At 43.1% G+C, this 26509-nt stretch overlaps 2 protein-coding genes across 3 annotated transcripts in view; both read left to right on the top strand.

The window, feature by feature from the left end:
• Positions 1 to 704: 704 nt before the first annotated feature.
• Positions 705 to 13834, top strand: LOC121073110 (deleted in malignant brain tumors 1 protein-like). 2 transcript variants are annotated; one of them, XM_040563740.1, is made up of 13 exons: positions 705 to 971; positions 2538 to 2611; positions 4150 to 4170; positions 6497 to 6532; positions 7291 to 7302; positions 7736 to 8041; positions 8501 to 8524; positions 9314 to 9355; positions 9991 to 10002; positions 10436 to 10741; positions 11194 to 11223; positions 11614 to 11657; positions 13013 to 13834. In XM_040563740.1, exons 2-11 carry the CDS (start codon positions 2548 to 2550, stop codon positions 11199 to 11201), a joined length of 831 nt encoding a protein of 276 aa, XP_040419674.1. In that variant the 5' UTR covers positions 705 to 971; positions 2538 to 2547; the 3' UTR covers positions 11202 to 11223; positions 11614 to 11657; positions 13013 to 13834. The 2 variants fall into 2 exon arrangements, with proteins under 2 accessions (XP_040419674.1, XP_040419675.1); XM_040563741.1 differs by lacking the exon at positions 6497 to 6532.
• A 10584-nt stretch (positions 13835 to 24418) lies between these two features.
• Positions 24419 to 26509, top strand: part of LOC121073276 (deleted in malignant brain tumors 1 protein-like) — a 90712-nt gene continuing 88621 nt past the window's right edge. The window contains 3 exon segments of the mRNA XM_040564058.1: positions 24419 to 24457; positions 25131 to 25178; positions 26106 to 26417. Coding sequence (XP_040419992.1) covers positions 24427 to 24457; positions 25131 to 25178; positions 26106 to 26417 — 391 coding nt within the window. The 5' untranslated portion in view covers positions 24419 to 24426.

Here is a 26509-nt window from a genome sequence, read left to right on the forward strand (position 1 = left end):
TCAAGTATCAATTGAATTTAAATGAATTTGTGGGAACTAGTAATAATAATAATAAAAAGCTTGAACAGCTTGTATCCTCTCTCCCACCCAAAAGACAAACATTTCATTGTTTCATTCAAGTTGACTTTGAAAGTGAATGTGGATCTGAAGCTGATGAGTTCATCAAGTTCCAGTTCTGGGGAAATGAACCAAGAGTCAGTAAACAACCCCCCACCCTATATGCTGTCCTACCTGGCGTGAAGAAAGGCAGCTTTGTGCAAAATACAGGTCAATATCAGAGGACTACTTTTGGTATTGGCTCTTGGTTTTTTTTCTGCAGTATCAGGGACTATGCAGAATCATAGTCATAGAATGTAGTGACTATTGCATATGAAAACACTGGTTTAATAAAATATTTGATTTATTACTGATAATAGTTTAAAGTAATAAAGCAAATACTTAACTATTGAATATATAATTATATTCCTTTACTTCAATTACATTCCATTAAATCAAGAAAATCAAATCAAAAAAAAAAAAAAAAAAGAAAAACAAAGCAAATGCAATCCAGTACAGGATAGATTCTGTCATTGTTTTGATTGTGCATGCTGGGAAAATGTTTGTAACATCTTAAAAGGATAAATAAATTTTGGTGTTAGGACAGATATTCCTTAAATGAATAAATATTCCTTAAATGGAAGCACCTGTGTTTTTTTCTGTTGACAGCAGGTGGTTGGCTGCAGGGTCAATACCTCTGGGAGAAGAAGCTGGGGCTGCCCCACTGGAGGTGCTTCTGGGAGAGCAAATTTAAGCAAGGGCAAAATACTGCCTGGCACTGAGGGCTGAGAGGAAAAAAGAGAGAAACAGCCCTGTAAACACAAAGATCAGAGAAGATGGAGGGTGAGGTGCCAGGAGCAGGTATCCACACAGCAGGTATCCACAGGGACAGCCCCATGCCAGAGCAGGCGAATAGGGGGAGGAGCAGGAAGCAGGTGTTGTTTTAATTAGTCTTTTGTTTTTCACTATTCAAATCAATTTTAATTGGCCATAAATTAAATTAATTTTTCCCAAGTTGAATCTGTTTTCCCCTTGACAATGACTGATAAGTGATTTCCCTCTTCTTAGCTTGATCCAAGAGCTTTTCCACCTTGTTCTCTACATGTGGTGAGTGCCAGACCCCAAGCAGGATGTCTCTTTAGACACTTGCCACTGCAGCCTCTTGAGGCTTTTGTGGATCAGCCACTCACAGAATCACAGAATGTTAGGGATTGGAAGGGACCTTGAAAGATCATCTAGTCCAATCCCCCCACTCTGAGCTTGCCTCAGGCTTAATCTTTGGAGTTATCTCACATGTCCTCCTTCTCTATTCAAATATTAACAACTTTTGTTGACTTTTCAATGTTTTTAATCTGGTTTTGCTTTTTTTTTTTCTCTTCTTTTTCTTTTTTTTTAATAAATATTTATTTATTTTCCCAGCTCTTCAGGTATATGCAACAGCTGTCCCAGCTTATTTAACAAGCCACCTCCCTTAATTCCCTCAGTTCTTCTGAAATAACTATTTCTTCCATCTGGCTTGCAAAACCATGATAAGAAACTGCTTATATTTACAGAGTCAATGGACTGTTTGCATGTCTAACAAAGTAACTTTTTTTTCTGTTCCTTTCTGCTGTGGCATTTGTTCTTCCTTTCTCCTTTTGGTGTTCGTCTGACTCTTCTCTGCTATATCAGGTTGGGTGTTGGCTGTTCTGTGCCTGGACATTTATGTTATGGGTTTCATGAATCATGAGAAACATGTTTCTGAGTTCTTGAGGTGTAATATGTCTGCCGATCAGTGGTGACACCAAACCTATCTGAAATAGCAACAGAAACAACCAGCATGTCCAATCTTTATCTACGTAAAATAAATAAATAAACAAATGCTTTCTCTAGATAAAACTGCAGATTTTTTTATGAAAAGAATAACTAAGACCCTGAGCCATTTGATGACCACTGAAGATAACCCTGCTTTGACTTGGGGTTTGGACCTCCAGACGCCTCTTCCAGGCCAAATCCTTCTGCATTTCTGGAGTTTTATATACTGATCAAACGTTGTCAAACTTAGCAGTGCTGTACAAAGGCAGTTTCTTCAGTGGGTACTCAGATCAAGTGAAGAATCATCCATGACCTGAAAAACAGCTTCTCTTCATAAAAATCCATTATAGGGTTCCACTGGATCCCATTATTTATTTGTTTTCTTAAATATGTTCCAAATTCCAGATACCATTCAAAACCAAGAAAGGGATATATCACATCAGTGACAGAGGAATTGGATGGAAAGACTGCAGCTATTGCAAACACTTTTCATCCCTACCTTCTCTGAGGAAGGTGACAGATGTTGCCATCTTGTAGAACCAGGAAGCTATAAAAAAGTTGGGTAACAAATCAAGCATATCGTCATGTGTTAAGGAAGTAAGAGTAGCAAGGGAATGTATTTGATATTGATTTAGTGAGGGGACAGGTTGGGCTGCTACACCCCTTTAGAGTCTCTGTCTATAAATTCTGGTTCCTTCTTTTATCAGGAGCTCCAAGATGGCTACTACCATGATCTTGTCTTGGATGGTAATGATGAGTCTTCATATTCAGGTGGATACAGGTAAAGAGTCCCCCTTCTGATCAACTTCATGGCTATATTTTACATCAAGCTAATGTTGGGATTTGAAAGTAAAAGAGGATTAAATTTAGTAGCATGGCTTAGCTCAGTTGAAAACTATGAGCAGATCAAACCTGTCAGGTGAGGAAATCAATACTTATGTCCATTATTTTAACAGTTTTTTATTGAAACTGCTTAATGAATTTCAACTTGTCTTCTCACACATTTTTTCTAAAGAGACTAGTAAAGGAAATTCAGATAAATACATTGTAAAGCCAGTGATAAAAAATTTCTTAATCTTTGTATTGGAGTAATGAATTTAAAGATAAATATGCATTTTCTTGATGAAATGCATGTTTATTTTAAAGGTTGTGAGGTGCTCTTTGAACCATTCATTTTGTATTTGATTAAGTTTATTGTTATCAATCACACATTGGTGGTGGTGTTTAATAACAGTGCTCTAGACAAAACATGTGGCACAGGTTCCTGTTTTTATTATTACTGCAATTATTAGAATATAATAGGAATTACTGTAATTGTATGTTATTCTAATTTGCTATAGTCTAATTCCTGCTATTAATGTGATTTGATTTGGTTGCAGAGGCAGTGATCTCCACGGCCATTTTCATCCTTTGGGGATCAATATAAATATCAGCAGGTCTCATGGGAGGAAGGATGGTTGTCCAAAAATCACTTGCACCTCCTTTTCCATGTGAGGCTTCCCTGGCTCAGCAGAGTGCCAGGATGGTGCTGTGAGAAACAGGCTGTTTCTCTTCAAGCAGCTGCTGTTGCATTCTTTGTGCAGGAGGAGGGAACAGAAGCAGATCAAAAACCTTTCCAACAGCTGCTATTTTTCCATCCTTTCCTCTTTCAGATGAAAAGTTCTGTCTTTAACTTGACTTGGACTGATGAAATGAAAGCAAAAACTTATTTTCCCTTTCTGCGTTACCCCCCCCACCTCTACACAGTGGAATGAAATAGTTATTCAGTGCTGGTTCCAGGTTCAGGTTTTTACTTAATTCCTCCATAAATATTTGAGGCACATTTAATGACACTGAAAAGTGAACTGGGATATTGATATTGACCTCGGAAATGCTGAGTTGCTGTTTAATCCTTTTATTACCATCCAATCCATTTAGATTTCAAGCCTTGCATGTGTGAGGAGCAGTGTGGTGAGAAATTCAGAAAGTTCCCCACTCATTGGATAAATTACATATCTCCCTGTTAGGGTCTTCCTTTACATCCTGTAATCACTTTAAACATGTAAACTGTGTGTTTAAGGGCCAGTGTTACAGGTCTTGTACACAGTATTAGTCAGTGAAGGCATATTTCCAACTATCAGGCTGTCCATGGAGCAGGATTTTTATCCTTGATGGTAGCTGGACCTAATCCTTATAAATCAGCATATCCCCCTGTCAGTGTCACTAGGGTATCCTGTGCATGCAAAATTTCCGTGTACATTAATTGCCTTAATTCACGTATTGTTCTTTCAACTTTTTTTTGGCTGCTTGCGATGACAATATCTGCGGTTTGGACACCAGCATCAATACCTCCAACGACAGGTAACTTAAAAGTAATATAAAAATGCACATTGTTGATAGAGTTGACCTTGCTAAATATTCTCTCCAAGCTGATGCTTACATTTGAAAGCCTTGCTATCCCAGGTGTAGCAAATGTAGCCACCCTACTAGTATATGCAGGTGTTCAGTGCCCTTCAGACTGGGCTCCCAGATGATGAAATGGGAATCAGCGTATGCATACACTTCAGTTTCAGCATATAACTGTATATATACATCGCCCTTCTCCAAGAAAGAATGCAAGTAATTGCTATAGTTACCTTAAATAAATCAATGTTTGGTCTGAAACCTTAAGATAATAAATGACACGTGAAAAACAGAGGCTGTACAAAGGTATCTGAATGTCTAGAGAAAAGTTATCCAGAGTTTGAACAGACAGAAATTTTCACCGACTACAGGTCTGTAGACTGGTTTCTGGTGACTTGTACTCAGACTGAGCAGGACCTCACTACCGCTATGAAATTCATTTTGGTTGTAGGATTGTTGCTGTCACCTGATCCTATAGCCTAATTCTTCCATGCTCTCCTGTGCTGTCATCTTACCAGACTCATCAGCTCAGTTTTTTCAAAACTGCAGTTCTTACAAAGTAATGTAGTGACAATATGATTAAGGCAATCAGTTTTGTTTCAGGAACTTAAAGTAATTATTAAATTGACAATTATTAAATGACAATTATTAAAATGAGTCAAACGTTAAAACAAACATATTTGTTTTGAAACCATTTTTAAAGAGCCACACTCACCTGTTTTAAAGCTTTGAAACATTTCTATGTTAATTATGCCTTTTCTAAAGGTGAAATTTTAATCTAATATGCAAATCATGCACAAAAATATAAAAATTTACTCTGTAATGGGTACTTGCTGAGTTTATTGGTGTTGGCTTGATGAGTCTAATTCCAGATGCATTTTTGGAAATGTTTGTTGATTTTCACTGGTATGCATACCAGTGAGATGAGTAATAATAATAGTATCCAGCCATGTAGATTTTAATACTTAATAAACTGAATTATTTATTAATTAGTATTTAGTTATTAAGTGCTTGAGTTTTCCAAGCTTAAAAATTTCTACATTGATTAGCAACAGGTACATAGACATTTTTAGTGCTTAGAGAACTGCATTTCGTGGAGGACTTTCCCAGTTACCCCTGAGTTGTTTCTAAACAGTTGCCAGCAAAAGCCTACGCCTTTCTGGAATACACTGCTAAATATTCCAGTATATAAAATACATGTTCACTTTAACAAGGATATAGAATTATCTAAGACTGTAGCTTAATTTGAATGAAATGATTCTTAAAAAAAATAAAATCATAATTCTCCAGGGATGTTTGGAGAGCTGTCAGCCATGATGCAGGAAGGTCTATATGGTCATGATGTTGGTGGTCTGTACGCCGTCCCTCTCACAGGGTTTCAGTAACCCCATAAAGCCCTACCTCAGAACAGCTGAGCTCTCTAGGTCATGTTAAAGGAAACACTGGAAGGAGATAGCCTGTTAGCCTGCCAGTCTCTTTTCCCACAGGATGTCTTCAATCTGTTGGTGCCACCTGGAGGATTTTCCATAAGGTGTACTGTGCAAAACCCTTATCAGGGACTGATGCGCTGACCTAGAGTTTATGTCATCAGCTGCAGTTAGCAGTGAGATATGGATGAAATCAGAAAAGGTGTTGGAAGGAGGTATTTTTGTTCTTGCTGTGGAGAAAGAGAATTGTTCATAGGCTATTCCCACAGAAGAAGCAGAGCTATCAACTTCTGATTATATCAAGTGAAAAACAGCAGATATCTCAGAGAGATCCTTTCACTTAACATTATATGGAACTCTCCAGGCCAGTTGCACATGAGAAATTTGTATGGATTCACAAAGAAATTTGATAATTAATGGGGAAAAGAAGTCCTGAAGTCTACAAAAATATATATTAAGAAAAATAATAAATGTTCTGGAGCTAAAGTTTCTCAGACAAAAGTTGCTAGAGACTGGGACCATATATTACAGAACTTTCAAATTATATTTGCTTTCTCAACCACCCTATAGGGTATCACGTATGTTTCTTTCTTTTCTAGAAGAAATAACAAATACAGCTTCCCCATCAACAGGGGCTGTTGGGACCATAACTGTTTCACTTGGTGAAACAGGTGTCAGTGCCAACTGGGGGTTGCTGGTTTCTGTGTAAAGGGGCTGTTCCCTTTCTGAGGGCTTCTTCTGGTAATGGGGTGCTGATTCTGGGGTAGCATTTTGGGGAAGTTTTCAATTACATTTGCCTTCTCAAGCAACCCATAGAGTATCATGTTTGTTTTTTCCTTCTCCAAAATTGTGAATAGATGCACCTGTTCCAACAACAATCAAGCTCACTGAAAGTAAGTAGCATGTATAAGATTTATTTTATTGTTTTGTAATGATAGCAATCGCTTTAGATTTTTCTAGTCCTGTTTGTCGTTGGGCAGTAATTTGTCCGATGAAGAAGCTCGTGTGCTTGCTGTTTGTGGGGGTCGGGGGGGTGTGAGAGCGAGTAGTTATTTGGAGGGCCTTTATCATAGAATCATTAGGGTTGTAAAAGCCCTCCAAGATCATCTGGTCCAACCATACCCCTACCACCACTATCACCCACTAAACCATGTCCCTAAGCACCACGTCCAACCTTTCCTTGAACATCCCCAGGGACGGTGACGCCACCACCTCCCTGGGCAGCCCATCCCAATGCCTGACTGCTCTTTCTGAGAAGAAATGTCTCCCCATTTCCAACCTGAGCCTCCCCTGGAGCAACTTGAGGCCATTCCCTCCAGTCCCATCACTAGTTACCTGAGAGAAGAGGGGCCAACCCCCAGCTCCCCACACCTTCCTTTCAGGGAGTTGTAGAGAGCAATAAGGTCTCCCCTGAGCCTCCTCTTCTCCAGACTAAACAACCCCAGTGCCCTCAGCCGCTCCTCACAGGACTTGTGCAGGGCCACAGAGCCGGCGGTGAGCCAGGTCATCCCCTGCAGGATCCCTTTTGACAGGGGATTGTCTGGGCTCTCTCGGAAAAGAGCAAAGTGTGCTGACAACTCCCAAGGGATTCATCCTAATTTTGTTCTTCTCTCTGTTTTTCCCCACTGCTGCTGCTTCACCTCATCTGCAGTCATAGCCGATGGTGAGTCTGCCTGCCAGGGCGCTGTGGCCCCATGCGCCGAGACGTGCGTGCCTGCTGCTGCCCCAGCCTTGTCGCCCACCAGCGGGGAGCCCGGGAAGGGGCTGCTGGCCCTATGTGGTGCTGCGGGCGGCTCCCACTGGGGTTCGGGGCCGGGTGTGCTCGGGGTGCAGGCGGGGGGGAGCCTGCGCTCTCCGGTCCCCCTGCTGGGAATCTGAGAGCTGGAGTTGGAGAGCGCAGGCCCACTTGGCCAGTGGTGGGGTCCTGGCCCCCCTTGGCTGTCCCGGGGCATGTGGAAGCCGGGGCTCATGGAAAAGGACCTGTGGGCCCCTCTGGACCACAGGCACCATCCGCTTTCTCTTGCACGAGGAGGCAAAGGTCTCTGCCTGGAACCAGAGCCCCACACGCCTAATGCAGCTTCTCACATCTTTCCAAGAGCTGGAGCTGCGGCTGACCGACGGGCCAAACCGCTGTGCAGGCAACGTGGAAATCGACTATTTTGGAATGAATGTGAAAGTGTGTGGTTTCCTGTGGGACATGGACGATGCTCAGGTTGTGTGCAGGCAGCTTGACTGCGGCTTGCCTGTCAGCGTGATGGACTATTTCCCCTCGAGCGATTCGTATCCGTGGTACCATTGGACTGCGGTGGATTGCAAGGGCTCTGAAACCTCTCTGCTGTTTTGCCCTTATGAGCACTCACCCTCCGACTGCCATCACGGGGCTGCTTCTGTCATCTGCTCAGGTAGGATGTTACACTGTGGTGGCGTTTTCCTGAAGGGACCGGTCTGGTGTTTGTCTGAGGTTAGACAAAGCTGGCCAGCCCTTGCTGTGTGCTGTGCAGGGCTGCAGCTTGTCGTGTGTCCACGTCCCTGCTGCAAGGGCGCGTGATGTAGGGGGATCTCAGGGGCTGTTTTTGCAGGCTGTGCTTGGGCAAGAAGGGAGCTGGGCGACTGCTTCTGCATAGGGCAGGGTCCCAGGAGGAGACTGGTTTTGGCCCAGGGCTCTGTCATCAAGGCTCACCCGTAGTTCCCCATGAGCTTCCAGCCCGTGTTTGAAGGGGAGCGTGTGCCTCAGCATACAGCGCCCTTTGCAGTCTTGGTGCAGCAAGGCTTGGTGCTGCAGGTTTGGCGTGTGTGTCCCTGGGGTGAAGCCAGGATTACTAATTACTAGTGCCTCACACCTTCTGATTTTCTCCTTTCAGATTCAGGACTCCAAGTGCAAAATGGTAAGCAGAGATTTCTCTTTTTATCCATGTTATCGGTGGGGTGCTCTGTGTCCATCAGAGCAAAATACTCAGGTGTGGGCTGCAGTTAAAGAAACCGGGTAACTTCCTTGGTATTCAGAGAGATGTGGCCATTGCCAGTGATCCTTTGGGATGTAACAGCTGCTTAATGCGGCAGAGAAATTGTGTGCTGCTCTGCTGTGTAGCCTGGTGGCCATGCCCTTGAGCAAGTCCTGGGGCTGTTGGGACCGTATCCATTTCACTCAGTCCAGCTTGGTCACAATGCTGACTGGGGGTTTCTGGTTTCTGTGTCCCAGAGGCCTTTTGGGGAGGTGTTGACTCCCAGTGAGCTGTTCCTCTTAGTCAAAATGTTCCTTGTTCACATTCTTCTTCCTGCCTGCAGTACCAGGTAGCCCCAGCTTAAGTCCCACTCTACCTTTGGTGTCAGGCACATCTGGAGGGACTGGGGCTGCGTAGCTCCTGCTGGTGCTTCCCGCTGGTGGTGACGGGAGGTTCTGCAGGTGCCAGAAGTGACCTGCACTCCAGGAGGGTGGGTCAGGAGGGAAGTCTCTGAGGTGCGTCTGCAAAGGACAGGCTTGCTACACATGCGGGAGGGAGTTTTTCTGTGTGGCTTTCACAGAGCTTCTGTGTAAAGGGGCTGTTCCCTTTTCTGAAGGCTTCTGGTAATGGGGGTGCTGACTGGGACAGCATTTTGGGGAAGTTTTGAATTATGTTTGCCTTCTCAAGTAACTCATAGAGTATCATGTATGTTTTCTCCTTCTCCAAAATAAGAAATAAGTACACCTGTACCAACAAGAATCCATCCCACTGAAAGTAAGTAGCATGTATCAGATTTATTTTTTTATAATGATAGCAATGGCTTTACATTGCTCTAGTCCTGTTTGTCGTTGGACAGTAATTTGTCCGATGAAGAAGCTCGTGTGCTCACTGTTTGTTGGGGCTGGGTGTGTGTGCGAGCGTGTAGTTATTCAGAGGGCCTTTAGCAGGGCCACAGAGCAGGCAGCGAGCTGGGGCATGCCTGGTGGCCACACTGAGACGGCTCTGGGGTGTGTCCAGGGCCAGTTCCCTGCCAGGCTGGGGGAGATTCCCCGCAGAGCTCGGCGGGACAACCCAGAGCTGAGCCCTGGTGGGTGCACAGGCCTGACAGCCTGCAGGGTTGGAGGTGGCAGAGCACAGGCTCTGGTGGGGGACTTGGTGGGACTGAAGCTGGCTGGGCTTGGAAAGATCATGCCCAGCTCTGCCAAGATTTTGGTGCTTCTTGGACCCCTCGGGCAGCGTGCATCACTGCCAGAAAGAAAGGGATCTTCTTCCACTCGTGCTTTTGACAGGGGATTGCCTGGGCTCTCTCGGAAAAGAGCAAAGTGTGCTGACACCTCCCAAGGGGTTCATCCTAATTTTGTTCTTCTCTCTGTTTTTTCCCTGCTGCTGCTGCTTCTCCCCATGTGCAGCCATAGCCAATGGTGAGTCTGCCTGCCAGGGTGCTGTGGCCCCATGCGCTGGGAAGCACATGCCCACTGCTTCCCCAGCCTCGTTACCCACCAGCGGGGAGCCTGGGAAGGGGCTGCCAGCCATACGTGGTGCTGCGGGCAGCTCCCGCTGGGGTTTGGGGGTGGGTGTGCTTGGGGTGCAGGCGGGAGAGAGCCTGCGCTCTCCGGTTCCTCTGTTGGGAATCTGAGAGCTGGAGTTGGAGTGCGCAGGCCCATTTGGCCAGCGGTGGGGTCCTGGCCCCCCTTGGCTGTCCTGGGGCATGTGCAATCTGGGGCTTCTGGAAAAGGACCTGTGGGCCCCTCTGGACCACAGGCACCATCCGCTTTCTCGTGCACGAGGAGGCAAATGTCTCTGCCTGGAACCAGAGCCCCACACACCTAATGCAGCTTCTCACATCTTTCCAAGTGCTGGAGCTGCGGCTGACCGACGGGCCAAACCGCTGTGCAGGCAACGTGGAAATCGACTATTTTGGAATGAATGTGAAAGTGTGTGGTTTGTTGTGGGACATGGACGATGCTCAGGTTGTGTGCAGGCAGCTTGACTGCGGCTCGCCTGTCAGCGTGATGGACTATTTCCCCTTGAGTGAATCATATCCGTGGTATCAGAGGACCGAGGTGGATTGCAAGGGCTCTGAAACCTCTCTGCTATTTTGCCCTTTTAATTACGTGTCCTCCGACTGCCATCACGGGGCTGCTTCTGTCATCTGCTCAGGTAGGATGTTACACTGTGGTGGCGTTTTCCTGAAGGGACCGGTCTGGTGTTTGTCTGAGGTTAGATAAAGCTGGCCAGCCCTTGCTGTGTGCTGTGCAGGGCTGCAGCTTGTCGTGTGTCCACGTCCCTGCTGCAAGGGCGCGTGATATAGGGGGATCCCAGGGGCTGTTTTTGCAGGCTGTGCTTGGGTAAGAAGGGAGCTGGGCAACTACTTCTGCATAGGGCAGGGTCCCAGGAGGGGACTGGTTTTGGCCCAGGGCTCTGTCGTCAAGGCTCACCCGTAGTTCCCCGTGAACTTCCAGCCCTTGCTCGTAGGGGAGCGTGTGCCTCGGCGCACAGCGCCCTTTGCAGTCTTGGTGTGGCAAGGCTCGGTGCTGCAGGTTTGGCGTGTGTGTCCGTGGGGTGAACCCAGGATTGCGAGTGTCTCACACTGTCATGTTCTCTATTTTCAGTCTCGTGACTAACAGGGCCTCCAATGAAAGGTAAGCAGTATTTTCTGTTTGTATCCATGTTATCAATGATGTACTCTGTGTCCTGGCTTCAGGTTTGGGCTACGGTTAAAGAAACTGGGTAACTTCCTTGATATTCAGGGAGGCACTGCTATTGCCAGTGATCCTTTGGGATGTAACAGCTGCTTAATGTGGCAGAGAAATTGTGTGCTGGTCCGCCGTGTAGCCTGGTGGCCATGCCCTTGAGCAAGTCCTGGGGCTGTTGGGACCGTATCCATTTCACTCAGTCCAGCTTGGTCACAGCTCTGACTGGGGGTTTCTGGTTTCTTTGTTCTGGAAGCCCCTTTGGGGAGGTGTTGACACCCAAAGGGTTATCGCTGTTAGTCAAAATGCTGCTCGTTCACCTGCTGCTTTTGTCTGCAGTGCCAGATAGCCCCAGCTCGACTCCCACTTTGCCTCAACTTCAGGTACGTTTGGAGGGTTTGGATGCTCTGATTATCTCCTGCCTCTGCTCGGGGTCACGGACTCATAGGATGGTTGTAGTTGGAGGGGACTTCTAAAGATCATCTTATCCACCCCCCTTTGCTAAGGCAATTTGCCTATAGCTGGTTTCTGAGGACTATGCCTTGGCCTCTTGACTATCTCCAACAGTGGAGACTCCAACATCTCTCTTGGCCACCTGTGCCACTGCTCAGTCACCCTCACAGTACTGTTTCCTTACGTTCTGATGGAACATATACACAGCATCAAAGGCAGTGCCACTGATGGAACGTCTCAAGTTTGTTTTGCGGTGTGTGTGGATGAGAGTAGGCAGAGGGACTGCTTGGTCATGGCTGTAGTCAATGAGGAGAATGTTACTGCTCGTAATTTTAGGGCATATTCTTCTTCATTTAATAATGAAGAAACAACTAGATTATTCCCCAAAACCTCAGATTATTCCAAAATAATAGTGCAGGTGAGTTCTCATCCAGTGTAGTTAAATATGTCTGTAGTTGAGCAACAGTTATGCAACTTCTTACGAGTTATTGTTTTTGGTATATTGTTTTAGGATAGTCCATATTTCAAATGTTTATTTGTTCACATAGTTAATATTAGATCAATTAGTGAGACAAAGGTTTTTCATATTTGCTAGAAGCTGAAATTAAAACTTGAAGATCTAATTTAGAATACATCTATTCTAGATGTATTTGGAATGTAATTCAAAAGATTTACACATTTATATTTTCTCTGAATAGCTTGAACCTGGACTGAAAAAAAAACCTAGAAATCCATGTTTATTTTCCTCCTAAACTTTCTTAGATCTTGATTCATCTGTTAGGATGCAAGTGATCTATCTATAAATACTGTGTTCAGTTTTGGGCTCCTTACTACAAGACGGATATTGAGTTGCTCAAGCGTGTGCAGACTCTAACAAAGCTGATGAAGGGACTAGAGAACAAACCTTATGAGGAGCAGCTGAGGGAATTGTGTTGTTTATTCTGGAGGACAGAAGGCTGAGGGGAGACCTGAAAGGAGGTTTCAGTGAGGAGAGTGTCCATCTCTTTTCTTAGGTGACAAGTGATAGGGTGTGAGGAAATGGCCTCAGGTTGCACCAGTGGAGGTTTAGGTTGGATATTAGGAAGGATTTCTTCATGGAGAGGGTGATTGAGCATTGGAACATGTTGCCCAGGGAAGTGGTTGATATATCTTGGATGTATCAGAGTGCAAGAAATAGATGAATATTTAAATGACATCTAGAATGCCATTTTTCTCCCCATTTTTTATGTTTTGGAAATAACAAGATGAGGAATCAAATGTAACCAGAACCTCTCATCCTTCCTAGAACTGGACTCTTTTGGCATCCTGGAGAACGTGAATTCAGTTCCTGCTCCAATCGATATCTCTCATACTACATTTATTACTGCTGTCATGGCCCTGACAGCTGCTGTTTTCACTCTTGTTGGGTTTCTTTTGAAACGTATAGCGAAGAAATCAATTCCGTATCAGATCACATGAGATTTGGTAAACACCTGCAGCTGATAACATTGGTTGAGTAATTTGATGGATTGAGTAATGTCCTTGCATTGAGAAATCTCCTCGACAATTCAAGATTAAAGGTCTTCTGTGGTGATAGATAACCTCATGAGAAGAGATGGGCTTGACATAACTCAGCACTGATTGAAGCCAGAAGACCAGCGAAAGTTTGCAGATCAGTAACAACCTTCAAATTAGTCAGTTACCACCTACAATATTAGGCTGTCAAATCTTAACACTCCATTTGAATCAGCTTCCTCCTCTCAAGATGGAGATCTGGCCTCTGCCAGTGAAAAATATAGCCTGGGTTGTGGGGAACCCACATGGCCAGTTCTTGCTCCACATCAAACAAGAGTTTGTTTCCAGTTTCCTCAGATGTAAATTAAGATCAATAGTCCTTCTTTTCCACAGGGGAGTTGTGAGTCCATCACACAATGTGTGCTGCATGATAACCAGAAATGGGACTTGTCTAAGTACCTCTGAAAGGTAACATTGCAACTCCACAATAAATCGCAATGTGATGCAATGTGTGTATTTCAATTTACCCTTCAGGCAAGGCTAGGACTATTTCAACTTCCCTGTAATGTTTTCTGTTACCACTACAGTCAGTGCTAGTAAGCAAAATATTTGATTACAAGTATTGCTATTATACTTTAATAAGATTTCTTTTACATCATGTTCTATCACTTCAGATTTTCTGAGGTGAAGATGAAACATTTCATTATGCCATGCAAAATTTCAGATGGAGAAGGTTCTATGCAGCTAAAATACCTAGACAAGCATACGTGACTGAAAAAAAAAAAAAAGAGAAAGAAATGATTCTTCCAATTGCGTATGGATCCTCCTGAATAATGTCTGGATATTTTGTGACTAGTTCTTCAGGAAGATCCTTCTTGTTGAGAAAATGTAGATTTGAGCTATTTTCAATTATGGCTGATTTCCAATATAAAATATGTAATCACAAAATGAGGAAGGCAGTGTTTCTAGTGTGGTATTTCTGTTTTAATTCCTGCAACCGTCTTTCATTTGAACTCAAAAGTTTTCCTGTTTCGATGAGCTAAAATAAAGAAATTTTTCCAAGCCACATGTTGTGTATATATGGGATTCTTCTGTAAAAACACAGGCACATGACATACCTGGGTTCTGGAAAAATCCAGGAAGACCTTATTTGTCTTCCTGGTCTAGATCCTTATTTGTCCCAGGCCCAGATCTTCTGTGATATAAGCCCTGCATAATGTCATATGTGTGTGACTTACTGGCTAACACAGGTACATCTGTAAAACTCATACAAATCCTTAATATACTATTACCACAATGATATAATTATTGCTACAGCCTAGCCTAGCACTTCACTCTCAACCAAAAGCAATTCTGGAAACCAACTTGAAAGTCCTTTGTTTATTTTTCTTTGTTAATAGATAAGGTCAAATGAAATCAGTATAACTTTTTAGGTAATAGCATAGCTCTGCCTTATGCAGCGGTGGCGATTCATCTGCTGGAAGGAAAGACAATTAGCAGGTGCAACAAATGAGCATCACTGAAGCTTACTGGGGCTTAACGACCTTCCCAGAATGCAGTGTGGAACAAACGTCTTGGCCATCACAAGAGGGCAAACAGGGTGTTGGTCCAAGAGTGCCAGTTAAGCGTCTTCTCCTCCTGTTTTCCTGAGCAGCAATAAATGTTGTGGATGATATGTGTTGGACCGAGATACCAGGAGATCCTCCTCTGCCAGCCCACCAGGGGGCAGCTTCTGAGAAGATCTTTGGAGAAGCTGACCCTTCTAGGAAGTGCTGTACTTCCTTGTTACTTGCCTGCAGGTGCCTTTGTGAGCTGGACTGTGCCTCTAGAGACTTTGGCACAAAATGGGATGTGGCAGAGGCAGAGCACAATGCTGTTGGCAATGAGGAGCACCTCATTGGAGCCCTCGTTGCTGGGCAGCTTTGATTTGATGTCTCTGGAACATGTGTTTTTGTCTTTTATCACTGCATTGTGTGTGTTTGAGGCTGGCTCTGGACTGTGGCCAAGGCAGATAGAAACAGCCTTTAACAGCTACTCTTAGGGCAGTCCCATTTGAGTCGATAGACCTTTGGTACCTTTATTGCAACGTTCAGACACTTAGGAAAGTGAAGAGAGCAAAGCCCTGACTTTTATTATTCCTAAGGTTAACCTGCTTAGGTGTATCTGGGGAAGGAAGATATACACGGACAAACTGAGCTTCTGTTACAGCCTTCCTGCTTTGGAACATGTTCAAAACTTCCCTGAGGAAGATACCTAGATCAGCATTCAATGTCTTTTGACTTACTGCTCTAATAGAGTAATTGCGTGCTGCAGGGGAATTTTTTCCATGGAAGGTTTCTGATGGAGAAGGAGATTGAAAAGGTGGAACTTAGACTGTGAACTGGACTGGATGAAAATTTGGTGATTCACTTGTACCTAATGCTTGTGACCAAAGATTATGGAGTGGCTAGAGAGCTATAATAAATTCCTGGTTTTGTGAAAATACAAACCAAATTGCCCCCATAATTTCCTCCTTTATTAAATACTGTCGAATGAATGGAAAAAAATAAGAGCATCACTACAGCCATATTTACACTGACTTATTTGCACCAGGATCTGAAGTTTTCCTCACCATTTCTTAATTATGTGTTAAGTCTCATAGTAATGTCTTGTGCATCTACATATCAAATCTCAAATTTTAGGTGAAGGGTATGGTTGTTAAAACTCTCTTAGTAAATACAAATAATGGTTGGTAATAGCTAACATCTATTCTTTTTTTAATCATTCTTACATGCCCTGCTAATGCTTATTTGAAAAGGCTTGTGTTAATATTTATTTCTCTTTCAAAGCTTTTTGTCACTTCAAGGAAAACTTGAACTATTACTATTCTTAGCTCAGGTTCTTGGTTCAAAACTTCACTAATTTAACTACAAAATGGGGTGGCAGCTACAAAGTGTACAATGGAATAAGTCAGTGGCTCTTGTATTTTTCCTTTTTTAACGAATGATTCATGCATCCTTATGACAAGACAGAGTAGATTTATTATATTATTTTATTCACATGAACCAGGCAACACCAAAGCCTGTTGCGACACAATGAAATCATCAGGATAGAAACATAGATCTTACAGGGGATGAGATGTATGAGATTCTTGCAAAGCCTAACTTGCAAACACAAAGTATAATCCTTTTAGGATATTTGTTTTAAACAATTCTATAGATCTTCACTGTTCTTGGACCATATCTGTTGAGTTTGCAATCAATCTAATAAAACTGAAAGTCAATGAAAACCATAAGAAGATATTTTAATCACTTCATTTTAGGGTGTATACATCACCTTTCCCTCCCTTCTGATTTTTTTTTAGAAAAATAGAGCAATACAAAATTCTTATCTAACAAGGATGTACTTGCAAGGTCCAAGGTGACTGGATTAGAAAGCTAAAGTCTTATCATCAGGCTGTGAGCATGTGGGCCAGAGCGTAACTCAAATGAGGAACTGCGGCTGGCCAGTGCTTGGACCTGCATTATTCTACAGCCAGCTTCTAGACTCTCTTCTTTAAACTAATGCTTAGCTGTTATTTAAGTAATGCCAAGCACAGGCACAAGCCCATTAGATCCCGTTGCTTGCTCTAACTACCTGAGAGGACTCCTGTGTTTTCTCTTCATACAAAAGAACAAAACCTACTGCTTGACATTGGTATGGTCATGCTGCAGTTGTGCTGGGCTTTGTAGAAAGGCATTGCATAGACTGGCTTGGCCTTTGGAAGTTTTCCAGTGTAGGATCTTGAAGTATGGTACCCTCAGTCATTGTGAAAAGTATGAAATGAGGGCATCACCTGAGCCATAAGCATTTCAGCAAATACCTTCATAATGGATTTTGAGAAGTGTCTTGGAGGCCTGGTTTTGCAGAGAGGTAGGCAAACATTTAACTATGCTGAGTATTTCCAAAACTTTCAGGAGACTACTCATAGCAAAAAAGTTATGCACATAAACAACTGCAAAGTTTCATTGCTAATTTTAATGTTTAATGTTAATGACCTACATTGGCTCCCAGTTAAACTGTAATTATATAGTGCAACATATAATGCAGCAATATGTGTGTAAAATTGACTTCATGGGGAGTGGTGAAATGCGTTAACTTCCTTTCCCTGTCTACAAATTTTTATATAATGCATAGTAATGGGGAGGCAGGGGAGAGGAAAAGGTTAGGTGTATTTATACCTTTAATTTAGTAAGTACAATGCTCCTGTTGCTTCACAGAGTATCACATGTGAGGCACCTACCATATTAAAAAAGCACATTTCTGCACTGGCAGAAATGACCCGCGCAGTTAGGTGTAAAAAAAAAAAAAAAGAAATTGAGCATACTGCACTTTGCACGCTATCCTGACACAGTGGAAAATAAGAAACAGCTACAGCTCAGAAAACAGGGTCATGTTGGACTAAGTATTAGATTGGAGATATGGAGAAAAATTTTTATTGATTGATTTTTTTTTTCCTTTGGTGCAGATTTTAACTATTAAAAATACACATTCCTAAGTCAAACTGCCACAAGAAGTAAAACCAAACATTTAGGGAAACGTTATTTTGGCACTCAACTTTGATTTGTCATTTAAAGTAGAATTATATTGTTGTTAATCTTGCAAAAGAAATGCAGTTTGTAGCTATCATATTTCTTAACAATACTTTTCATTGCATTTCTTCATTACACTTACCAAAGTTCAGAACAGATCTAGTTTTCTAACAAGAATTATTTAACTAGATATTGATTTAAAGTATTTATCTTTGTTGGTGATTGACAGATATGCCCCAGAGCTGAACAAGTGCTTTGGGTCAATCTATTTTTTAGTTTCAGTTCCATTTCCTGCAATGGACGTAGCTAATTCTTCCTCATGCAAAGGATTTATAAGTGATTTATTATAGAATGTATTAATAAATCCTATTGTTAAAAAAGTATTACCAGATGTTAAACTTCCTACAGTCTGTACCAGTCACCTTATCAGCATAGCACCAGGTTTGATTATCTTTCCTGAAGTCTGAAAGACAAGGTGTTGGCCATGCAAGTGATCTTCCTAACCTTACATGGCTCCGTTAACAAGGTCAGGAATTGCACAAGCTCTCCTTCGGAAGAGATGGATGTTGTGGAGAAGTTCAATTTTGAAAAGATGGTAATGAGAATAGAGCTGTGGAAAATTTAAATAATCATTCTTCTGTTGGCATAGGTCTGTAAATCACCAAGAATTTCACAGCAGGCGACATTATTGCTGCTTTGGTGGCATAAACATAAGAGATCTGCTTATCGATTAGCAATAGCTGTAAACAACCTCCTCATATTTCAGTCAACACTTACCAAAAATGCTAATTGCACAGATTTTGTAAGAAGAGAAGTGTTAGCAAGGAGTTTATGTTTTGGCTCAGCCTTACCTCATGAGACATTTTTTTTTTATTGAACTTCCCATTATCCATGATAACCAGCTTTTCTGGTTTGTTTGTGGGATTTTCTAATACACTTCTGTCTTTATAGGTGGTAGGGCTTGTTACCCTGGCAAAAATCCAGTTGCCCTGCTGAAGTTCAGTATGTGCAAGGACGGGAACCTCCCCTGTTCTTCTTCCAGAGCTTGTCTGAAAGCTTTTAAACGTTTGGGTCCTTCAGCTGAGAAAATCAAAACCCAGTAATCCTGTTTTTTCCATTATGACCCTTGCTTTTTTTTCTGCTTTTTAACCTCTGAAACAAGATAAAATTAATGAGAGATACAGCTCTGGGCAGCACAATGTAGATATCTGCTGTGCAAGCTACCAGTTAGGAAATCTTGGGGAACACCTACTTAAGCTGGGCTGATAATGAAAACCAGCACTGGCTATCACTGTAAACTTATCTCTGGGAATCAAGACTGTTAGTCCTGTTGACTTCTTTAGGGTCAAAAGAATTAAGTAATTTTAATGTGTTGTTTTTCTGTTCTGTTTTTTTTTTTTTTTTTTTTTTTTTTTTTCCCGCTTAGAACTACAGGTGTTCCTCCCCACATCTGTATACTTGAAACAGAGATATGATGAGACATGGGACTGGAGTTTAGTATGACAGGTAACAAAAAGGAATGCTTACTCTATTAGCTTTTGAATTTCCTCAAATACCACATGGATAAAAAAAAACAGTGTGCATAATTTTTTTCACAATAATATTTCCTGCAAATAAAATGTATTATTTTTAAGTAGCTTAATTCAGCTTTTTCTTTGCATTTTTATGTTTAATCACAGGATAATTTTTAGATGACAAGTTCTGGCATGTATATAGGATGAAGAGAATGTCCTTGACAAAGATACCATGTTGTGGTGAGATAATTAGTTTTAAAGAGTTTTTTAAAGTTCACAGTCATTGAAAGTCTTTAGAAGTAAGCTATTGTTGTCATGTTCTGAGAACAAAGGGAAAAATCTGTAGGTTAGTTAAAACAAGACATGGAAACATGGTCTTGAAAGGAGCTGGAATGGTTAAAATCTTCTAGACAACATGATTTATGTGGGTTAATTTCAGCTTTCTCTAGGAGTTTGCTGCTTAACAGTTTGAATATGCTGTAAAGTAGCATAAAAGTTGAGTGACATGTTGTAAGTGGATTGGTGCTGGGAAGTAATCACTGTGAAACTACTAAATGAGTGAGGAGTTATTTCACAGGAGACTTCCTGCTGTGATTTTGGTATGTGCAGTATAAAATAGAGGTACTAAGGGATTTTTTGTACAGAGGATGCTGGCATTCTAGCAGATGTAAACCAAAGGTACCTGTTATTAAATCGGAAGATACAGGTCCTAAGTTAACTTAAAAATGTTGACTGGAAATGTCAGAAATTTCCTGTTAGGCTGGAATACGGTGAGGCCTGGCAAGAACTCTGAAAGCCTAGTTTGTGATAAAGAGCTATGCTTGCAGATTTAATTAATGTGGATAAATTCAACCACTGCACATCTAGTCCTCTTCTGTTCTTGAACTTCCTTGACATCATCCATAAATTTTCTATTCATGGTACCACAGACCAGCTGAGGCTGAATGGCACCTCTGGAGATCATCTGGACCACCTGCCTTCTCTAGGAGGAGCCACCAAAAGCAGGTTGCTCAGGACTGTGCCCAGTCAGATTTGACTATCTGTAAGGATGGAGGAATCCACGGCCTTGCTGGGCAACCTGAGCCAGTCCTTGGTCACCCTCACAGTGAAATTCCATTTTTAAAATTTTTAAATGGATTTTATTGTACTTCATGCCCATTGCCTCGTCCTGTCACCACTGAGAAGAGTCTGGCTCTGTCTTTACTCCATCCCATCAGATCTTTATACATACTGATGAGATCCCTCTGAACCTTTTCTTTTCCAGGTTCAACAGAGGCTCTCTCAGCCTTGCCTTCTATGAGAGATGCTCCACACCTTTAATCATCTGAATATCTCCTCTAGACTTGCTCTGGTATGTCCATGTCTCTCATGTACTGGGTAACCCAGAACTGGAACCAGAACCCCAGGTGGGTCTCACTGTATTGGGTTTACGTGGCAAGGTTTTGGTGGCAGAAGGGCTGCAGGGGGAGGCCTCTGTGAGCAGAGCCCAGCAGCTGCCCCATGTCAGATCAGAGACAGCTCCAGCAAAACCAGCACGCTCACCAGTGCTGAGCACAGGGGACGACAGATCACCTCCCTCAGCTGCTGGCAACGCGCTTCTGAATGCGGCACCAGCGTGCCATTGGCCATCTTTGCTGCAATGGCACATTGTGGGGTCATGGTCAATTTGTTCACCAGGACCCCAAGGTTCCTTGCCTGCAAAACTGCTTTTCAGCTGGTTGAGTGCCTTGGCCTGTACAAAAATGTTATTTTTCAAGAATTTAAAGGAAGGAAAATGACCCCACAGCCCCTTCCGAATCACGATGTGTGATCACTCCACTGAGCACATGGTATTGTTTTTCCTTTTGTCAGGAACAGCAGAACTGTGAATAGCAACGTTCATGCTCCCATTTCTTCATTACATGAATACAATCAGTTGTATATACCATTGTCCTCCAGTTTGTTTGTTCTTCTCAGTGACTGCTTTGACAACTTCTGATTCTGTTTCTGGACCCTGGTCTTTTGTCTTTTCTTCCTCTATTCTAGTGCTGTTAACCTTTTCAGAAAGAGAATTCCTTATTCCCTTTGTCTCTAGACCCAAGATGTGCCTTGCTGCAAGAGGAAGGTTGGAGTATACCATCAGGAATCACGAATTATGTCAGCTATGTGGTTTGATTGGTGTTTGTATCATAGCCAAAATGGACAGATAAGTATAGCCTGGATGAAGTGCAATGAACAGAATATTAGACCAACAAATATCGTGTTTCTAGCTGTCCTGTATTTCTTCTCATCACATGGGGAGAAACAGTAGAAGTGCAATATAGTGACTCCAGCTAACAAATTAGCAGGACAGGCTGTTGTTCCCTAAGCTTTCTAAAAATGCATTAAGACTTCACACAGACCAAGTAATGAAACCAGTTCAACACAACTTTTGTTTTTTCTTCAACCCATATTTCTTTCTCTTTTGATAAACTTCATGATTCAAAGGATTTTTTATTGTCAAATTCAGCTAAGGAGCATAGTGGTAGATTGAGGGAAGACATTGCTAAACCAGAGCAAGCTCAACAGAGGTCCCTGGTTAGGCTTAGTTAAGGTATTTAACAAATAGCTGACATTAATTTATTTTTGGTACCAGACTCAATCACATGTATGATGTGCTGTTTGTTGACAAGTAACAGAGAAGCAAGCGTGTAATTTCAAGAGGAAACCATCAGAAATATAAACATTTATGAGACCAGAATTCTTTCTTGAAGGATTCATCAGAAAGCCTGGTATGAATTTGATGCCTCACCTTGCAATGCATTACAGTCTGCTTAATTAAGCCATTAGCTACAAGCAGCAAATAAATAAAATTGGTATGGTAGGTGCAAAGAAACACATGGGTTCACCAGTCTGGTTCCAAAGGTAATGCTGGGCCTGCACACAAGTCAAATATATAGTTAAGATAATTTGTATTAGTGACGACAGCACAAATTTTACAGGAAATGGAAACTTTGTTCTTCATAGGTTATCTTTCTATAAAGATCAGGTAGTCATAAAAATATTGGATAAGAAATCAGACATAACTTGGACCATGACTGTTAAACTATGTTTCATAATCACCTATTGTTTGGACAGACTGGCCTTGGGAGCCTCACCCTTTCACAGGTGTAGAAGTATAAATTCTGATGCTCTGCTTTATTGGCACCTCTTGGCAAGATGGGTACCAACAAGATCTTGCTTTTCCTCCTAAGTACAGCACTTCTGGATGCCACCTCAGGTAAACCACTTAAAATTTTTAAAACCAGTATTTCAAAAAAAAGGTAGAGAAAAGGGGATGTCTTACGCTTCTTCAGTGGTTCCATACTTGTAACTCATGTGCTAATATTATCAACTTTGTGCAAAGATTGGATTTAAAACGGACTACAATTTGATAGCATCATGTTGTCTTATTAAAAATATGATCCATTCAACACCGTGATTAACTATTATCTATATTTAAGTAAATTTAGTACAATGAAATCAACATCGTTCCAACTTTTACAGTAGTGTCTTGTAGCGTAGATTAAACCAAATCAAAAAAAAAAAAAACTACCTTGAAAATACTAATAAAAGACTTTGCATAAATCTGTGTTCTTCAATATGAAATTAAGAAAAAATGTAGTTCCTTGGCTGTAATGTATACTTGCTTTAAAAGAATTCAAAGTTAACCTTCTAGATGCTTATGGAACCACCCAATACTTATTTAACTTTATATAACTTAATAGAAGCACAATAGTAAGACACAGTTGCTATCATGCATGGCATCATGTAGTACCAGGGGCATGCATTTTCCTCCCAGTTATGCCATTGAGATGGTCATGCACACAGATGGAAAACCTGGAGACTGTAAAAACCCAGCCTTGCACATTTACACAACCAAATCATAACAGAGACAGTATTCAGGTAGGTTGTGCTTTCTCAGAAACCAACATTTAGTATCACTGAGGACTTTCTAAATACTATTGATATTTCACAAGGGTGGTATCTTGGACTCGCCATTCTCAGCAGACACCTCCTGAGCAGTGTTATGCCTATCAGCATCATGGTTTGCATTAACAAAGGGACTTCCCAGCTTTAATTCAGGCACATGTGCTTTTAAGACATAGGCAAAAAAAAAAAAAAAAAAGTGTTATACTCCTTCTAGGGAAACCTGTCTGTTTGCTGAAACCTATCTGTTGTTCTTTGCAGCTATGAATAAGAAAACATCCTTTGCATCCTTCCAGTATGTAAAATATATTGGTGGGCAAAATATACAGCAGACCCTTTTGTTAAAACACGTTTTCAGCAAATCTCCCTCACACCTCTCCTGTCTGTCTTGTCAGAAGATGCATCAGTGTGCTGTTGTAAGAGTCATTACGTGGATTGAGTATGTCTCAGAAAAAAAGTTTGTCTAGGTGTTTTGTTTTCCCATTGTAAACCCATTGTCTCAACTGAAATTTGTAGCCCTAGAAAAAGTAATCTGCATAGTTTTATTGATTTACTTTAAATTGCTTACAAATTGTATTTCTGTCAGTTTCTACATTAGATTGTACAACTAAATCCCTATCCAAGGCATTAGATTGTACAACCAAATACACAAGTATCTAGCTAAGAAGTAGATAAAAATGAAAAAGGAGGAATTCTGGAGAAATTCTCTCTTCTGGAAAGATTCCCGTGTCCAAATACAAGGTTATGTCTCACAGTCTGGGAACTGTGAAAGCACATCACTGAATAACCCAGAACTGTGAACAAAACTCGTAATGCTACTTCCTCCTAAAGTCCCTCACTTAATTATTGCTTTTCCTCAATCCACAGGTACAACTACCTCAGGAAGGTCTCTGACCTCAAAGATATTTACAGGTACATCTGCATCTCCCGTGGCTCCTTTCTCTGCATTCTCCTCGGGCGGCACTGGTTAGCAGCCCAAGCAGCTTGGCGGTCTGACGCTGCCCAGTGCCAGGTTTGGGGGGGCAGGAGGTGGTTCTGGGAGCTGCACGCACCAGGGCAGGACATGGTGCTGCCCCTTGAGCTGTCGTGTGCCTTGCCTGCAGGCCTGGAGAGCGTAGAGCTCAGGGATGCACCATGCCCTGTCCGGATTGCTCCTTCATCCAGAAGTCCCTCACTTGCTTCTTTCTCTTCCTTCCTCTGCAGCTGCAAATTCCATGACAAGCCTATATCCCACCACAACTCCAGGTACGTCTGCATCTCCCGTGGCTCCTTTCTGTGCATTCTCCTCGGGCGGCACTGGCTAGCAGCCCAAGCAGGTTAGCCACAAGCATCAGGCTAGTGCATGGTGCTGCCCCTGGGGCTGTTGTATGCCTTGCCTGCAGGCATGGAGAGTGCAGAGATCCAGGAGAGATTGCTCTGTATCATTATAGATGAGGGATGTTCAAGGAAAATATTCCTCACTTGAGGTTGTCCCTCTCCTATGTGGACAACTGTAACCACTCTTTAAACATGCCATTTCCAACAAGAAACTCAGCTTAGTTTACAAGACATATAGATGGTTCCTTTGCTGTTTCTGTTTTGCTCTGTCCCCGCACTGGATACCCGTGCTGAGACCCCCATGCTCTGCATTGCCAGCGCGATTGGTCAGCAGCGCCATGCCCAGTGCTGGGAGCAAACTTGGTCATGCTCCTTCCTCCCAAAGTACCTCACTTACTTTTTTCTCTTCCTCCTGCAACACCTGAAACAGACATGACGAGCGAAACTCCAACCACAACTCCAGGTACGTCTGCATCTCCCATGGCTCCTTTCTCCAGTCATGGAGAGCGTAGAGCTCAGGGATGCACCGTGCCCTGTCCAGATTGCTCCTTCATCCAGAAGTCCCTCACTTGCTTCCTTCTCCCTCTTCCTGCCTCAACAGGTCGGACGTACAGAACCACAGTTGGCTTCCAACCAACCGTTCCTCCAGGTACATCTATATTTTTCCAGTGTTTTCTGTGCGCTCCTTTTGGGTTTCATCAGTTGCTGAGTGCCAGGGTGGGCTTTGACTCTTCCGTGGAGTCCCAGACCCGTAGAATATCCAGAGCTGGGAGGGACTCGCAAGGGCCATCGAGTCCATCTCCAGCACGTGCGTAGGAGCATTGTGGAAATGCTTCATCAGCACTGAAAGGCCTGGGGCCATGACCACTTGCCAGGGAGCCTGCTGCAGTGCCTGACCTGCCTCTCAGTGAAGACGCTGTTCCTACCATCCAACCTGCGCCTCCCCTGAGGCAGGTTTCAGGCATTTCCTCGTGTCCTGTCACCGGAGGAAAGAGATCGGTGCCTCCCTCTCCATTCCCCATCGAGAGGAAGGTGTAGGCAGCAGCGGGCTCACCCCTCAGGCTCCTCTTCTCTAAGCTGAACAAACCAAATGGCCTCAGCCTCTCCTGCTAATTTCAAGCCCTCTAGGCCTTTCCCCATCCCTGTGACCCTCCATTGGAATGGCTGCAATCTTTTTATATCCTTCTTCTGTGGTGGAGCCCAGAACTGTGCACAGGACTCGAGGTGCAGCCACAGCTGTGCTGAGTAGAGTGGGGCAAGCACTCCTTCCGACCAGCTAGCTCAGCGGTGCTGTGTGCAGCCCACGTCAAGGCTGGCCCTGTCAGCGACCAGGGCCCGTTGCTGGCTCACGTTGAGCTTGCATCCACCAAAGCCCCCCGATCCCTTTCAAAGAAGCACCAGAGTCACAGAATAGAAGGATGGGAGAGCTGATCCAGGGGAAAGGCAGAGCCTAATAGAGCGGAGCGTGTTGATCCTGGTGGCCTGAAAGTGTTGTGGTGATGAAATGCAACGGTGGGGGCAGGTCCCTGTTTGCCAGCAGCTTTTCCCACGTTTTCCTTGTCCCCTGCTTTCCCAGGTGTCTCTCTGAGCTTGGTGAATGGCAGGAACCGGTGTGAGGGGCGCATAGAGCTCTACCACTATGGGAGCTGGGGCACGGTGTGTGACGACAGCTGGGACCTCAATGATGCCCAAGTTGTGTGCAGGCAGCTGGGATGCGGCTATGCTGTTTCTGCACTCGGAAATGCCTATTTTGGACCAGGCAGTGGCAGTATTTACCTGGACGATGTGCAGTGCACAGGGAGTGAGTCCTCCCTGTTTGAGTGCAGAAGCTCTGGCTGGGGCGTCCACAACTGTGGGCACAGTGAAGACGCAGGTGTTGTCTGCTCAGGTAGTGTTGGTTTTCCTCCATCAATCCTGGTGTGCTTTCATAAATCGCCCTTACTTTGCCTGTTGTGGAGAAGGTTCAGAGCCACATTTCCT

The sequence above is a fragment of the Cygnus olor genome, chromosome 7 (assembly GCF_009769625.2).
Source record: "Cygnus olor isolate bCygOlo1 chromosome 7, bCygOlo1.pri.v2, whole genome shotgun sequence".
NCBI classification, from domain to species: Eukaryota; Metazoa; Chordata; class Aves; order Anseriformes; family Anatidae; genus Cygnus; species Cygnus olor.